Source organism: Haemaphysalis longicornis, unplaced genomic scaffold (genome assembly GCF_048455015.1).
Source record: "Haemaphysalis longicornis isolate Haplotype H1 unplaced genomic scaffold, Haemaphysalis longicornis Haplotype H1 scaffold_8, whole genome shotgun sequence".
Classification (NCBI taxonomy): Eukaryota; Metazoa; Arthropoda; class Arachnida; order Ixodida; family Ixodidae; genus Haemaphysalis; species Haemaphysalis longicornis.
Genome location: NW_027526445.1, coordinates 190,068,761 through 190,085,418, shown reverse-complemented (window position 1 = coordinate 190,085,418; position 16,658 = coordinate 190,068,761). Strand labels below are relative to the sequence as shown.

The 16,658-nt window shown below is 47.7% G+C and overlaps 2 protein-coding genes across 2 annotated transcripts in view; one reads left to right on the top strand and one right to left on the bottom strand.

Annotated features, from left to right (window-relative positions):
- The window catches only part of LOC144148637 (uncharacterized), a 47,159-nt gene extending 38,877 nt beyond the window's left edge, over positions 1-8,282 (bottom strand). The window contains exons 1-2 of the mRNA XM_077680148.1: positions 8,150-8,282; positions 3,127-3,354 (exon numbers count right to left, since the gene is read on the bottom strand). Coding sequence (XP_077536274.1) covers positions 3,127-3,354; positions 8,150-8,153 — 232 coding nt within the window. The 5' untranslated portion in view covers positions 8,154-8,282. The remainder of the gene's footprint in view (positions 1-3,126; positions 3,355-8,149) is intronic.
- A 232-nt stretch (positions 8,283-8,514) lies between these two features.
- Positions 8,515-16,658, top strand: part of LOC144148636 (uncharacterized) — a 145,725-nt gene continuing 137,581 nt past the window's right edge. Inside the window, exon 1 of the mRNA XM_077680147.1 lies at positions 8,515-8,596. The gene's annotated coding sequence lies outside the window, so the exon portion shown is untranslated. The remainder of the gene's footprint in view (positions 8,597-16,658) is intronic.

Below are 16,658 nucleotides of genomic sequence, written 5' to 3'. Positions count from 1 at the left end.
TAGTGCCCACGAACATTTTGCACCTATTGTATACGTGCTGATTTTGTGCAGTGTGGTAAATTTGTTTTATGTTTATCCTGGAATAAAATTCAAATGTCTTGATTATAGCATGGCTATGCGTTATTTCTTCTCTTAGAACACAAGTACACACACTGAGCAAGCATTATATAACCTTGATCTATACTTAAGGCACGCACGCTACCTGCGTATGTGCGACGCAATTAAACCCAGCCGTGGCGTTGGTAGAAACTGGTATCGGGGTAAGGAGTGGGCACGTTTTTTATATAAAAGGGGGACCGGGGAGATTGGTCAAGTGTCATTTTGCGCTCTGTATTCCAAGGCAGAAAAAAAATTCCGGCCGGGGGAAGGGGGTTGGGGTACGTTTGCCACCCACTGCAATCAAAATAAACAACTGATCGCTTTTATACAGAAGTGGAAGGCATGAATACAGAATAAATGTTCAGAGAAGATGCAAGATGTTTTTATAAACACCGAGGCGAATCATACGACAGCATGCTAAAGTACGTTTCTCTAGTCACGAGTATAAGCTGGCGTTGACTTGAAGCACACACGCACGCCAAGGGCTCGCCAACTTGCGTCAGATGGCAATGGCATGAGCCCTCAGTGATCAGAGGCCTGCTATGGCTATTTTTAAGTCAAAAATTTCCCGCTAATTCCACAAAAATGACGTCACTTTCTGCCCGAATCTTGCATCACATCCTGTTTATTTTTTGTTCCACCGGAAGTGTTCCCTCCTCACACAGATGGCGCTAAGCCCCATGAGCAGCTTAAGAGCCGCCATTTTCTGAACGTATGGGCTTCTTTGGAAGCTTCGCTACCAGTTATATTTACCATGCATAGGCTCTTTTGGCTTGACTCTTCGCCTCGGGCGTACGTCTCCTGCTTCGCCCTTTGGGGGCGTCGCCGACGCAACACCACAATGGCGCAGCCGACTCAAGAACCGTCCGAAATGTAAGCGCTCGACATTCCTTCAGTAACGTGTAAGCCGCCGAACAGGCCGCAAGTTTTATTTTCAAGTAGTGAGGGCTGAAACAATCAGCCGAGAGCGATAGAGAGTTAGGCCTACGCGGTTGACCGCATCGGGAAGAAAACGGCGGCCAGCGGCATAGCTCCAAAATCGGCTTTCATCGAGCGACGGGCAGCAAATACGTCCACCAACAGGTCACCGTGAAGCAACACTGCAAGATATCGACAACTGGCACCAGGTATTTCTTGCACCTGGATTATATAAACTTCAGGAAGAGCAGTAAAGCTGCATCACTTCGTTCATTATCTTGACAAGATGGCTGATATAGCCGCAAAGCCAGCTCCATTTTTGCAGGACCCGGGGAGGCCGGCCATTTCATGCCGCGAGTGGCACCGCTCGTTCGAAACATACCTAATCGCAGCAGGCTGTGAAAATTTCACTCCGCGACGCAAAGCAGCCCTCTTGAAGACCTTTATGGGAGCGGAAGCAAATCGAACTGCGCATATGATCGAGTCGGCCAGACCGGCGAGCGCAAGCACCGGCAACGACTATGACTATCTCGTTCAAGGCCAAGCGGCACACTTGGACGTCTCGACATCACAGAGGGCGAACCGCATACAGTTCCGAAGTTTATGTCAAGCAGAAACGGAATCGGCGATCGACTTTGCGCGCCGTGTGCAATAGTGGGTCGACAGTGCAACTTCGGCTCCGACGAAGCCGCGTCACTCGTGGATCAACTCATCGTGGGACTTGCGTCCGATGGCACCAGGGAATGCTTGCTCACAGAAGTCCCGGCACTGACGTTTGACAAAGCCATCCAAGTCATCCAAAATGTAACTGAAGTGCAGGATCTGCTGCAACGATATCGAATAGCCAGAGAAGAAATAGTTCAAGCGATCGACGGGACTCAACGAACTCGACTGCTTCGATTTCAACAGCGCCCCACCCGATTTCCACGTCGCGAATTTCGCCCCACAATCTCAACAAACAGAAGTGCATCACTGTCACGTCCGGGGCTTAGGTTAGCCCGGACCAGTGCTCGGCGTTCTCCAGCGTGCGGCCGCTGTGGTAGGAGGACTTGGCACCGCCTTCAACAGTGTCCCGCTCTGGGAAAAGCGTGCTTCCGATGCGGCAAAATCGGCCACTTCAGGAATGCCTGCCGTACGCCGCGTCCCCTTCAACAGTGCCCCTCTCTGGGGAAAACGTTTCCAGTGTGGTAAAATCGGCCGCGTTCTGCAACCACGCATCCGTCGTCACCTCGTGTGAAACGACACACCCAGTCACCGTTGCGAAACATCGAGGCCCCACCCGACGACGAGCAGGACGTCGTCGTCGTCAACCAGCTCGGTAACCATGCGACGTCAACGCGCCAAGAATGCTACTGTGATGTCAAGGTGAATGACAGCTTATTTTCCCTGTTCGTATCAGAGCTAGCACAGAGCAGACGTAGAGAATCCCAGCTGGCAGAGGAGATGCGGCAGCTAAAATCGCAACTAGCAGATCTTCGAGAGCAATTACGAGAAAACTCTTCGGAACTTGAGGAGAGCACAAGTGAATCTCAAGAGGTTCAGGTGCCGGAGGTTCAAAAGGAAAAGCTGGCAAGCCCGAGGAAGACTCCAAAAAAGCCGACGAAGCCGACAAGCTCCAGGGAGACGCCGAGAAGGTCGACAAACAGAGCAAGCCCAAGATCCAGGCCGTCGAATACGAGTGCGCCGATAGGGACAAGAAGAAAAACATAAAGTGAAACAGTGCAGTGTGTGGACTGTGGCAGTTATTTGTGTAGGGTATGGGAGTTTTATTTGCTGATTCTGGTCTTTTTTTTATATACATAAGGGGGGAGGAAGTACAAAAAAAATTAAGGGAAGGATAATGTAGTTTCCGGGTTTTCAGTTTCGGTTGCGGTTTTGATGTCAACTGATTCTACCACCAGGGGGCTAACCCCTGGGTGCATATTTCACGTGACTGAATAAATTAGGCTCTTTTGGCTTGACTCTTCGACTCGGGCGTACCTGCTTCGCCCTTCGGGGCCGTCCCCGACGCGACACCACACTTTCCAATCTTGAAGCTAATTATACGGGCTAATTTCCCAATAAAAGGTTTTCTCCGAACAGCGGGAGAGGCGTGAAATGAGTACTTACCGTTTGCTGTTAAGTACTGCATAATCAGCTTGGCCTCCATTGCTCCAACATGCTCGCCAAGGTCCTTTTCGTTTATTTTGTATAGTTCTGCTTCACATGTTGCCCCAACTGAATTCAAGTAGTCCAGAAGCAGTAGCAGCTTATCATTGGTGAAATGTGGTATATTTTCAGAAATGTGACGAAGAAAGTCCCGAATGTTGTCTTCTCGAAATCCTTCGGTTGATTGAGCTGCATACAAGATAATGAATATCAGACAATTGGCTGCCCTGCTGTTGAAAACCATTCTCAATCGGCACCGCATGGCGTTCACCCCAGAGAGCAAAGAGACTGATGGCTCACATAGAGGTGAAGCAAACAGGACGGGAAGTTTACTATGTTCGAAGAAGAAAGGTGTGGGCGGTTGCTATGCTCCCACTGGATACGACCGGCGATTGTAACGTATACTGCAGAGAGAAATGGTACGCCATAGTAAGCCGCTCGCTTTGGGATCTCATTGAGTTCCAAGTAAGCGAAATATCAAGAAATGTTTTTTAAGATGAGGGGTTTTACTGTTGTTTTAGATTGTGAATTGTTTTTCACTATGCTTTGAGAGTTATAATGCTATTTTTCCAAAAGTAAGATTTAAATAACCCTTATTTTCCACTTCTGGTGCAATTAAACGGCAGTTCAATAGGGGTCACTGTGTGCACATATTTCGCAAGCGCTTAGTCTTAATCATAATTCATTTCTGTGCATAACTGCTAAAATGCGTCTATTGGACTTTCCCTACGTTACGTCTGTGCATTCTCATGCATAAAACTTCACGTTTATTTGTATCTCGCAAATACTTGGACAGGCCTGAAGTTTGGACTACAGCGGCACGGGAAGATAACAAAAAGGATGTTCCGCTTTCTTCACATCTACAATTTTCTGCATTTCAAACGGTATTCCCTTTCAAGGTAGTGAAATTTATGATTAATCTCTAGCGTTTAGCGATTGCTGCCAGCCTATAATTACGCACTTGATTCACTGTTTATTTATTTACAAGAAACTGCAGGCATGAAGCCAAAGCAGGAGTGGTACAGGCAATAAACAAAAAAAAAGAATAAGAAAAGGCAATCAAGCCTAACATCCCACACATACAACAATGAATTAAGCGGGATTACATGACTTACATTTTTCAAAAAAAAAAGGGGGGGGGGGGCAAGAGAAACATGGCACTGAAGTAAAGCAATGCAAAAACACAATGAAACAGTGGATAAGACAACTGCAAATCATTTTCACGTCACCAGGAAGACATGCGCGTCAACAGAATCTGTCGACAGGAGGGCGGCAAGCGGTAGCTTGTTCCACTCACTGATCGTGCGTGAAAAAAACAAAAATTTGAAAAGATTAGTTTTGGCGAAATATGGAGTTAAGGCAAGGGCATGTAAATTACGACCGTGCCGTGTTGCCAGGAGACTAATGTAGGGGCTGGAATCAAATAAAAGCTTCCGGTTAACTAATTGATAGAGTAATTTTAGCCGAACTGATTTACGTCGGGATTCTAATGTTGGGATACCATGTCTTTCCATGAGGGCAGAAACGGGGTCTGTTCGCCCGTACATATTATAAATAGAGCGGATGGCTCTTCTTTGAATTCTCTCGAGGCAGTCGATATTGGTTTTCTTGTTAAGCATTTAAGCAATCGCGTTCATCTTTGTTCAAGCTCGGTAAAACGAGCCTCCGAACGCGTGCTTGTTTGCAAGCAGAGCCAAGCACCGCAAGTAGATAACGCGAGAATGCGGCCCACTTCTGGCGGCGGAGCAATTCCGGCCATCGCAGCACCGTACGACACAGTTGCCATCAAAACACATCAGGGCACGCTAGAATAAAGGGTGTAACAGTGCCACCTGGCGGCACTTACGGAGCCTGGGCTCATGCACGTGGCTGGATGAAATTGAACGGCGAAATCGCATATCTTCAGGAGGGCAAATCTAAAAACAGGACTACTGATAGTAGCGATGCCCTCAACCTGCAGCCATTTATTATTGTTCATCGCCCTACTGCGTTTTAATATTCGACGTATTACTTGGCTCATCGCGCGAAAAGCGTGCCGTGACTACAAGCATGTACCAGGGATCATAATCATCAACAGACTACTTAGGCCCAAATGTTGCAGGGCGCAAACATCTCCCATTGACTTCCAACAGCTTCTGTCCTGCGCCGCTCGAGTCCACTGCTCGCCACCCAACCTCCGTATTTCAGCCCTCCATCGTGTTAATGGCCTTCCCCTTCTTCTAGAACCATGTCCTAGTATCCACTCTGCTACCTAATTGTCCACCGGTTGTCGAATCGTCTCACTACTTGGCCAGCCCAACTCCATTTCTTCTTCTTTACTTGTACTATGATATCATCTACTCGAGTTTCTTCCCTGATCCAGGAAGCTCGTTTCCTGTCCCTAAGCTATTATTCCTATCATTATTCGTTCCATGGCACGTTGATCCGATTTAAGTTTCCTTTCATTTGTTTAGTAAGGTGTCAAGTTTCTGCTCCGAATGTCATCACAGGCAGTATGCACTGGGTGTATATTTTTCTTTTGAGTGAGATACGTAGCTTACTTTTAATTATTTAGGAGTGCTTGCTGAGTGCTTCCCAGCCCATACCTCTACTGCACCGGATATCTCTGTCGTGGTTGGGGTCAGCACTAACCATCTGTCCAAGGTAGTTCTATTCTTGTACTTCTAGCGCTTCGTGTCCTAAGCTGAAGAGGGTGCTTACGGAATGCTCATTGCTCATTAGTTTAAATATATTGACATTTATTTTTAGTCCCACGGCCATGCTTTTTCATTGTAGTTCCTCAAGCACTTTTTGGCGATGTTCTGCAGTCTCACTCGGCAATACTACGTCTTCTGCGAACTTCAAATTATTCAAGTATTCTCCGTTCATCTTTAATCCCGTGTTTTCCCAATTAAGCTTTCTGAATACCCCTTCCAGACATGCTATGAAGCGTTTTTGCGAGATAGTGTCTCCCTGTCTTACTCTCTTTCGGATGGGGAATTTAAGCTTTGCTTGTGAAGTGTTATCCTGCCCGTACGTTCCTTACATAGATCGTCTGCAGTTCTTATGTAGGTCTCTTCTGTTCTCTGGTCCTTCAATGCCTTTAGCACCGCGGCGCTTTCTACTGTGTCAAAAGCTTTCTCATTGTCTATAAATGCCATGTAAAGGGGTTTAGTGTATCCAGCGGATATTTCTATCACTTGATTGACAACATGGATGGTATCCATGGTTGAGTACGCCTTTCTAAACACAGCCTGCTTTCTGGGTGGTTGGGAATCCAGGCGTTAACTATAACATTGGTAAACAGTTTGTAAACAACTGAGAGTAGGCTGATGGGTCTGTAATTCTCATGGTCCTTGGTATCTGTCTTTTTATGAAACAGAATAATGTTGGCGCTTTTGTAGGCTATGGGCACTTCTTGAGTCCTCAAGCATTGTGAAAACAGCGCAGCAAGCTTTTCCAGTGCTACATATCCTCCCTCCTTCAAAAGATCCACCGTTATGCAGTGGGCGCTGCAGCTTTTCCTCTTTTCATCTCCTTGAGAGCATATCCTACTTCCCCCTTAGTAACTAGTGGAACACCCCAACTTGAGCTTGTACTCTCAGTAGTTTCCCCTGATCTAACGTCGCTGGCATACGAGTTGACGTAGAATCGTTCTGCTACCTTTAATATTTCGTCCATGTTGTACCTAATGTTGCCCTGCTCGTCTTTGAGCGCGTACACTCTGTCTTTGCCGATGGCAAGCCTCATCTTAATTGCTTTCAACGTCCTCCAATTAGCAGCGTTACCTCGATTACTGCCAAGCTATAAGCACAAATGTCGTTTGCTTTACTTCTGTTAATTTATACAGTTTTGCTCACTCAATTTGATCCACAGTACTCGACAATTTCGTGCTCTTGCGTTTGACAATTTGTTGTGTCGTTTTATTAGTCAGTTTTCCCGTTTCTTTCCTGCATGCTGCTCCACCCGCAGCTGCTGCAGATTCTGTGACTGCCGCTGTTAGGCTGTCACTTAGCGTTTTTACATTATCTTCTGTCCAGAGTGCTGCCGAGCTCGGATCCTGGCAACCAGCTGTGGCTCTTGATGAGAACCTAAGACGCCTAACGGGCTTCAGGGTTCCTGAAATGAGGAATCTTCCGCAAGTCTACTGCGCAATAAAGACCTTGATTCCTCCCTCTCCGCAACAGCGAGAGGCAGCGTCAAGCGGTATCAGCGGCAGCGAGACGCGGCACTAAATTCGCCAGCGTTTCCCTGCAGCAGTGACTTAGCTACACTCTCAGCTGCACAAAGTGCTTTTCGGCGTCTATTTTATACAAGTCGACAGATGTTGCGTATATTATCGTTTTATACCTTTAATTCCTCTTTGAAAGGCACATGATCCTTTATAGTAATAAATAAATAAACCTGTGCGCGTGCGTGGTTGTTCGCCGGAGAAAACGGAGCGAGCCAAGGAGGTTCGTGTGGTTCAAACGCCTACATCACATGGGTTCTAGTTTTTAGTGAAAAATAAATTGTGGTTTGACCAAAAACAACCCAGTTTGAAGTGAAGGTAGCTCTTTTTTTTAGATTTTGCTCTAACAGAAATGCCTGAGCCCTTTATCCTTTTTGCCAATCCCTGAATGGGTTGTTTTCGGAGAGATTGCTGGATTTACCTACGGAAAACGAATTTATACTACTCATTATAGTTTTACCGACATAAGAGAGCTTTCCCGCAGTGCAGCAAGGTGTAATGAGCCGAAATGTATGAAATGCACTGAGTATTATCATTGACAATGTTGTATTCATGTAACAGCTAAATGCTAGGGTGAATTTACCATATAAAACTAAAGCTAACTGGAAGAGCGCCCCCAAATTTACCGTGAAGATTGGAATCACAGCAGTTTGTTTTATCACGTAAGTTTATTTGGACGATACGAAACAAACTTACAAACATATAAAAAATGCCTCTAGCATTTTTCTTATTTGCCTTTCCAGATATTAAATTGCTGCTTTGAAAATTACTCACCCATAGCATCCGGTGCGTGGTTTCCAATACTTCTTTTTACGCAGGCGGCAGATGACGCCTAGACAAAAGGTGAATACAATGTGAAGCGGGCAGTCTGAACGTGCCCCCTTGTCGCAGTAGACTTATTGTTCAGTTCACGGCGTTGTCTACTTCATACGGCTCAGAGTTCCGGCATATCAGGGAAACTCGTGATTACCTAGACGCTACACGGCCCCTCAGTATCTTTTATCTGAAGGAGCCTTTATGTTTGAATTGCAAGCGACTATTGAACCCAGAAAACCCAGACGGAGGCGTAAAATGTCTTTGTCCGATTCGTGGGTCGGAATGCGACTGCGGTTGATAAGATTTCGTCAGTGAAGTGGACTCCTGCTCCTTCATCGGCCAGAGGCTGACAATAGCGAACAAAGTGTCGTTTGTCTCCCTGAACGGATGAAGTTTGTCTGAAAGGTGAATACGAATTTCTTTCTCTTCTCGTATGCTGTGTAAAAGGATGGGTACAAAATATATTTACGAACGGCAAATAACGTTGATGTATAAAAATTTTAATCGGGCCGGTGGAAGTTCAATTTTTCTAATTCAGCTTGTGCACCGACTTCAGGCGTATTAGCAGGAAAACTTAGTGAACTCCTTTTTCTGCATTGTGCTGTGTGTATCCCCCTTTATTGCTTGTTGTAATACAGTTACACATATCAACTGCCTTTCTTGGCATGTTCTTACCCTACCAACGTAGATGCTTTCGAACACAATCCAAGCTTTGCTAGATTGATAAATTTCCTCGTTGTACTCAAATCGGTTTACGTGCACAGAAGGTAAAAGCCTTATGGCTTTGCCTGCTGATACTCTTCGAAGACTTTTATACTCATGCATTGTGTCTTTCTTGGCTTTCCTTCGTCTTTGGGCAGCATTCTTCGTGTTTTTCCTTCGACCCTGTTAACACATATACAAGGTGTACCCAGCATAGTTTGAGCAGAAACTGGTGATTCATCCGACATCGAAGAACTTTACGTCACGAAGGACGGTGGAAATTTCTTTCTTTGGTATGGAGACTGGTGGCGCCACTTCCCAGCACTGGTTCCCAGGAATCAGTGTTCTACGTAGTAACTGGGGTGCACCGGTTTCCCGCACATGGCGTCACGTGCGGTGCACCTCCTCTCTATTGATGGCGCCACATGTGCCTAATGATGCATGCACTAAGCACGTCCTTAGTCAGCCAGCCACGTGCAGATGCGCCTCACGTTCCAAAGGCCCAGGTTCAGTTGCCCCCCAGGGGGGAATATGCCACATCTGCTTTTCAAAGGCATTAGTTCACTTTGTTGAATGAATCTTCCTAAGGGTTTGGACGTCACCTTGAGATTTGTTCTAAGGTGTTTTTGCTGTTTGCGCAGTTGGCTATTTTTCTTGCCATCCTACCTCAACGATGCAGTTTTTTTACCACATTAGGCTGTGGATACTTTAGCATTAAAGGAGCCATGAAGAGAAAACACAAGTTTGGTTCATTAAAAAGATTGTCTCGTTAGAATCATACTGGCACTACTTTTAACGTAAACTTCGCTTAAATAAGCTGCATAATTAGGAAAAAAGGGAATGGCCATGCGACCCACTAGCTCATTTCCCGCAACAGAACCTATGATGTCACATGAGACAGCTCTGCGATTGGTGGAGGGCGGCAAAAGCAAACGCAAATTAGGCAGAGTTTATAAGCTTGCTGAATGAGCTATTTTTAAATTTAGGGCACATTCTTTTTAAAGCCGTAAGAATGATGGGACAAACAGTGTAAGTTACGAAAGCACATGTAAACATAGAAGTACCGATGCGTACTGACGTTGGTACTGCGCGCACTATGCTTGTTTAGCTGCACAGAACTGCGGGGCTTTGGGGTTATTTCACACGACACTGGCCGATTGATTGACGCAACGAACCATATTTGTCGAGCGAGCACTGTTTCACGAAACGATTTTCTCTCAGAACAAAAATAAGCCAGATTTAAATACGGTCAAAAAAGAAAAAAACCGAAGACAGAAAACGGCTTGCCACGGTATGGTGGCGCCATCTAGGTTTAATAACGTAAACAAACGCGCGAATACCTCGATTCCAGGATACCAGTGTTGCGTACAGGGGTGGAGACACCCTTTGAACGGTCCCCTGCGGCTGCAATTGGGTCAACGTGCTCAACGCGTTGTTCTTTTCGTTTCCCACGAGACCCAGCAACGCGAAAAAGATGCGATGATTCAAACTTCGCCAGTTAACCGCGTTGCGGCGATAATTTTAGCGCGGTTTTTATACAATGACTTGCTTCGGCGGCGAGCGAGCGAAACAAAATGGCGGCGCCAGCGTATACGTGTCTCCACCCTGTACGGCGGACGCGTGAATCAAGGGACCCTAGGCTGCAGGGTGGTCTGTGATGTCATTGCGGGCCAAAAAAACGCACGATTTAGCGGGAAAATCAAACTTCTAACTTAAATTGATTAATTTTAATTAATCAATTTAAGCTTTTTCTGCTGAGAATTCTCAGTGAAAAAAGCGTCGTTTGCATTCGGACAAGCGCTGGGGGCACTATAAAACACGAAATCTTTCGAATAACACAAACTTGTATTTTGTCTTCATGGCTCCTTTAAAAGGTCCCAGGATCTTGAAACACTAACATGGAGCTGCTTATATTTCCCCTAGAACACTCTCCCCAGCAATGCATTTGAGCATAAAACCGAAGTTGATATTAAAAACGTCAGCGGAAACTCGGTCTTCCTCATCTGGCTTACCCACAAGTTCTTGCGGTGACGCCTATTCACAAAGAGAACATGTGTTGCATGCATATAAATAAACCGCAGATTAATAACGACATCAAGGCTGCAGACCGTGTAAATACTTACCGGCTAAACAGGGCCCTGTGAATGACTTACTCGGGGGAAAACGTTCTTATGGTGTTATAAAACGTGTAATTGTCGCCGTTTCCTTGCCCAGTAAGTCACGTGATCAATCGAAAGGTCGTGCTTATTTCCTCCTATTATTGCGCTCCGCAAATACAACTCGTGCATCACATCGACCGACTACTTGTTCCGAGGTGTGCCGCTGCTCCTTCACCTTTTATCACCTTTCTCACTTTTACCTTAAAGTCTTCGTCCCCATCGCGTGCTGTTCTTTACCGTATTGCTAATCGCTGATTGGACATTATTGTAGAAACTGCCAATATCTTCACCTCTGTAGGTACAAGTTCATGACTAACGTTATAATGTCGATCCTGGGTATATTGAACTCTAAGGGGATCGCTAAAAGTTTGATATATCGATAATTCTAGATATAAAATATGCCCATCTGATGCTTATCTGATGACGCCGCACGTCAGTGAGAAATTTCCCAGATCGCGACAAGCGACACCATCCGCATTTTTTTCTCAAAGCACGGGAAATACGAAACACGGTGTAAAAACCACCGCAATGTTTAACGCGAGGAACGTCCGTAACCTTCGCTTGATTTATCTTCTGCGCCATGAAGTTCACCAAACTGTCTTTACGCTTACTAACGCCGCTCAAACGAAAAATCCAGGCGCCGTTCCTTGCGCCTCTATGGCCGCGAATTACGCTGAATGCTGACGGAAGCTCGGCTGCCGTAGCCGTTGGTAACGTCGTCAGTGCCGCTACGGCATCAGAGGTCCCTGCCGTGATCGCTGTATCGTTGCGATTCGCCACAGGCTGCGCGTTTTCGTCTACGCTTCCGAAGTTACGTGCTGCTGCGGCCTCCGGAAACGCGAATGAGAATGCTGACAGCTCTCTAAATCACTGTCGAGGCACTCAACGCCGTCGTCTTCGGTGTGCGAGCACCGCTCTCTCGTCTGTTGCCGCAACGAAGCCTCTTTGCTAAACCAGCTGCAGGAACACGCACACGACACGCTCCAAAACGGCTGGGCTGCGCTACCTTCGCCTTACGTCAGCTTGTTGCGCAGTGTCGTGCTATAAGGTGCTGCGAGGCATTCAAAACCTCGGCAACCGCGGACTACTTTTCATGGGCCTCTACCCGTCAATGATGTCCGCATACGTCGCTAAATCCTAATTCTCCCGTTGTTTTGGCGCTCATGGATCAGAATACACGCCCCCGCGAACAAAACAAACGCACACCACGCGGCACCGGTCTCCATGCCAGCAGAGCAACCGCTGGGTCACAACACCTTTCGTTGGTTTCCCCTTCTCCTTTCTCACCCAATCAAACCCTGCGTTATCGTTGTCATGACGCTATCCCCATGCTAGCCCATCGAGCAGGTTGAACAGGCATTGAAGGCATAGGGTTTCCTAGTAAGTATTGAAGACCACCCAAGCGACACCATACGCGAGAAGTCATCATCATCATCATCATCATCATCATCATCGCATCCAGCCCATGCGTAGAAGCGCACTTGTAGGGGCACTTAAGGCACGGCGTTCGACATATAGAATGTGCGCGTGATCGGGAGTTCGATACATGCGTACAACAGCGCTACACTTTGGCATCGGATTTCCAAGGCGAAGTTTGGAGTATTCGATATATGCAGTAATTCGATATACCCGGGCTCGATATATCCGGGACAGACTTTACTACCTTTAGGAGGGGCTTAGCTTTGTCATTACCGACGCTATCATTCAGCAAATGCTAACAATTCTTCAACACTCCCTGTGATCTCTTTGTGGAACAAGAATCTAGCCCTACGTTCTCTACTTTCTCGATGCCGGATACCTCAGAATACGCCCGCTTTTCAAACACATAAAAACAGTTCACCTTACTATATGTATGTGGATGCGGCAAAATACCGCCATCACGACGCCTTTGCCCTCGCCGCTATTAATAGCCCGAATGACCCCCCTGTGAACTCTCTAACCGTCCGCACAAGCACCCCTGCAGCGGCAGAGGATGTGGCAATAGCGCTCGCACTTTAAATTCGGCCGGCACCTACAATTATAATCACCGATTCGAAAACGGCCATGAAAAACTTCGCCCGCGGGGTACATATCGTCCGTGGCGTCCAAAATTCTCCTCCCTGGTGGACATCGTCTGGACCCCAGCGCACACTGGTTTGAGAGGCAATGAGGCAGCGCACAATGCAGCACGAGGATTGACCATCCGTGCCGGTGCCAGCCTCGTCCCCTACCACAGCGCCAGGTCAGCCAGGGATCCCTTAATGTAAAACCCCTCATGTAAAACCCCACCCATTGGGGTCTTTGAAGTATCTGTAAATAAATAAATAAAAATCACCTTCCTCGATATAACCACGCATCACCGCCTCTCTCGCCGTCGATACCCTCCTGCCCACCCTGACCTAACCAACCATCAGGAGCGCTTATGGCAACTCCTGCAGACAAACTGTTTGGCCTGCTCAGCACTACTGCATCACACTCACCCCTCGCAATTCCCCTCGCCAAACTGTCCACACTGTGGGGACCCAGCCACACAGGCCCATTCTATGTGGGCCTGCCCTCAAGATCCCTTTCCCTGCATACTTAGTGACGAGCAGTGGGAGGGAACGCTGGGCAGGTCGGACCGAGAGGTGCAGATACTTCTGGTCACCCGCACTGACAACGTCGCCGCCGGCCTCAAACCGACGGCCACACCGCTCCCGTGAACCCAGTTAAGGCTCAATAAAGTGATCTCTCTCTCTACCTCTTTGCGTAATCCTATTATACCTCTCTAAATGCCTGCGAGCTCCACTAAGGAAGGAAGGAAGAATGTAGAAGAAAGGCAGGAAAGTTAACCTGGCTAGAGCCTAGTTTGCTATCCTGCACGTGGGAAAGGGGAAATGGGCAAAAAAGAGAGAGGAAAAAAAAGAGGAAAAGTTGGACCAGGCACGTATGCCCAGCACTGAGGCACTGACAGCGATTGACACTGGATGCTCTCAGTCTATAGCCTAGTGTTCAAGTTCGTCGCCCGTAGAAAACGTAATAGTTCCTTAGTCGCCTTCTGAGCGGATGACTGAGAAGGCCAGTGGCACAGAATCTTTCCCTCCGAAAATGGCCGCCGAGAGTCCAGGTTCCTCAAAGCTGACGACAGCTTTTTTCTTTCTGCCGAGTAGCGTCGGCACTCGCATAAAACGTGGCGTATCGTCTCCGATGTGCCGCACGTTTCGCACTCCGCCCTTGCTGCCATTCCTATTAAGTACGAGTAAGCATTTGTGAATGCCACCCCCAGCCAGAGACGGCAAAGAAGAGTTGCGTCAGACCGTGGGAGGCCTAGTGGAAGGGGACGTTGCAGGTGCGGGTCAAAGGCACCAATGCGTGCGCATGTGAAATCTTCTGGAGACCATTGGGAGATAGCTGTTTCCCGGGCAAGAATGCGGAGGACCCTAGCTGCGTCCGTCCTAGACAATGGGATGAGTACAGTTGTCGCTGTTTGATGCGCCAGCCTGGCGGCAGCGTCCGCACTTTCGTTGCCGACAATGCCGCAGTGGCTAGGAAGCCACTGTAGGGTGACATCATGACCCGCCTGGGCAGCACGGTCGTATACCATTCTTATTTCTGTCAGGAGCTGTTCGTGAGGTCCCCGGCACAGCGCTGACTGGAGTGACTGAAGTGCAGGCTTCGAATCACAGAAGATAGCCCATCTGCGGCACGAACTTTGCTCGATGGTGTGAAGAGCGCTACGGATGGCCGTAAGTTCTGTAGCCGTGGATGTCGTAAGATTGGCTATCTTGAATTTGTTGCACAGTGACAGTCGTGGTATAACAACAGCTCCGGCAGAACCCGACGATGTTACCGAGCCATCAGTGTATACATGGGTTCGGTCACTGTATGTCTCGTGCATGTACGTCAAAGCGAGCTGTTGCAGGGCCGGATTTGGAAGATCACGTTTTTTTGTCACTCCTGGGATATCTAGGCACACTCGGGGCTGCATCACACACCACAGCGGAACGAGCGGTCTCATCGCCGGCGTGTAGTTCGATGGAACACTGGTGTTGTGGGCAGCTACCACCCTTGCGAACGACGCCCGGGGACGGGTCGCTGGTATTCCCGCGAGGTGATGATCAGGTAGACGGGCGAGGTGCCTGATATGTGTCCTGAGTATTTCGACGTCCACAAAGGTTGCCAAAGGGTGATTTCCAGCCAGGGCAATGGTCGCTGCTGTGGACGTACATCGTGGTAGTCCAAGACAGGTTCGCAGGGCCTGAGCTTGAATACCCTGAAGTGCCCGAGTAGTTGTGCGGCACGCTCCATAAAGGACAGGGGCACTGTATCGCAGATAGCCCAAGAACAGCACGTTGTAGAGCTGTAACATCGACTTCAGTGGTGTTCCCCACGTCTTGCCGCCGATGAGTTTGAGCACATGCACCACTGCAGAGAGCCTCTTCTTTAGAACGTTAACATGAGCGCTCCAAGAAAGGCCTCTGTCGACAACTATGCCGAGAAACTTGTGATTTCTCACATAAGACACCCTTTCACCATTAATATACAAAGGGTATGCATACATAGGCTTTCGTGTAAACGGAAGCACGGCGCATTTGCTGCTGGATAGTTCCAACCCTTGTCCGTGTAGATATGAGGTCGTCAAGTCTGCGGCATTTTGCAGTCGGGCGCGCACATGCCGACGAGTCACGCCATCTGCCCAAACACATATATCATCGGCGTATATCGACACGTGAACCCTCCTTGGAAGGCGAGAAATCAGGCCAATTAGTGTAAGGTTGAACAGTGTAGGGCTCAGGACGCCTCCTTGGGGAACACCACGGTGAGTATAGTGAGCTGATGTCGGCCCATCTGCAGTCATAACAAAGAATGACCTCTCTTTTAGGTAGTTCCGTATCCACTGGTAGACCCGGCCACCGAGCCCCACAGCCTGCAGTACTTTGAGAATCGCATCGTGCTCCACGTTATCGTAGGCCCCTTTAACGTCGAGGAACAACGCGGCACATATCCGCTTCGCACTTTTCCGCTGCTTTTCCGTAACGCTAAAGTTACGTCGCTGTAGGGAAGTCTAGTGCTAAGCGTTTTAGAGAGCTGCTAGGGGACTGAGAGTAAAGAGTTCGGACATGGGTCATGGGATGTAGTGTTTTACTAGTGTAAACCAGGGTGGCGAAATCCTGCTCTCGTCGGGGAAGGCTGCAAAATGAACGGGAAAACCACAGCAAAGAAAAGTTCCTTTGCGAATTCTCGCTTAAGAAACGATGGGCAAGAATACATGAATAAACGAACAAGCTTGGCACATGAATTTCTAAACTAACTAAGCCTGGCGAGGAAAAGGTACTAAGCACAATTAAGAGAATGAAATTCGTAGGATACTACGACATAACCGTGGCGGCTTTTACTATGAAAAAGCTTGCCGAAGGTATGCTCAGATTACCTAACTGATTTATTGTGCGGTTTAACTCGCGCCGACGCTTGAGGAGGCGCGCCGTAGTGAAGGGCTCCGGATTAATTTTTACCACCTGGGTATATTTAACATGCACCGAAATCTCGGACATAGGGGAGTATTTCTTTTAGCCTCCATGAGAACAGATTTTTTAACTAATTTAGAGATACCACCAAAGAAAACGCCAGAGTAATCCCATAGTACATGC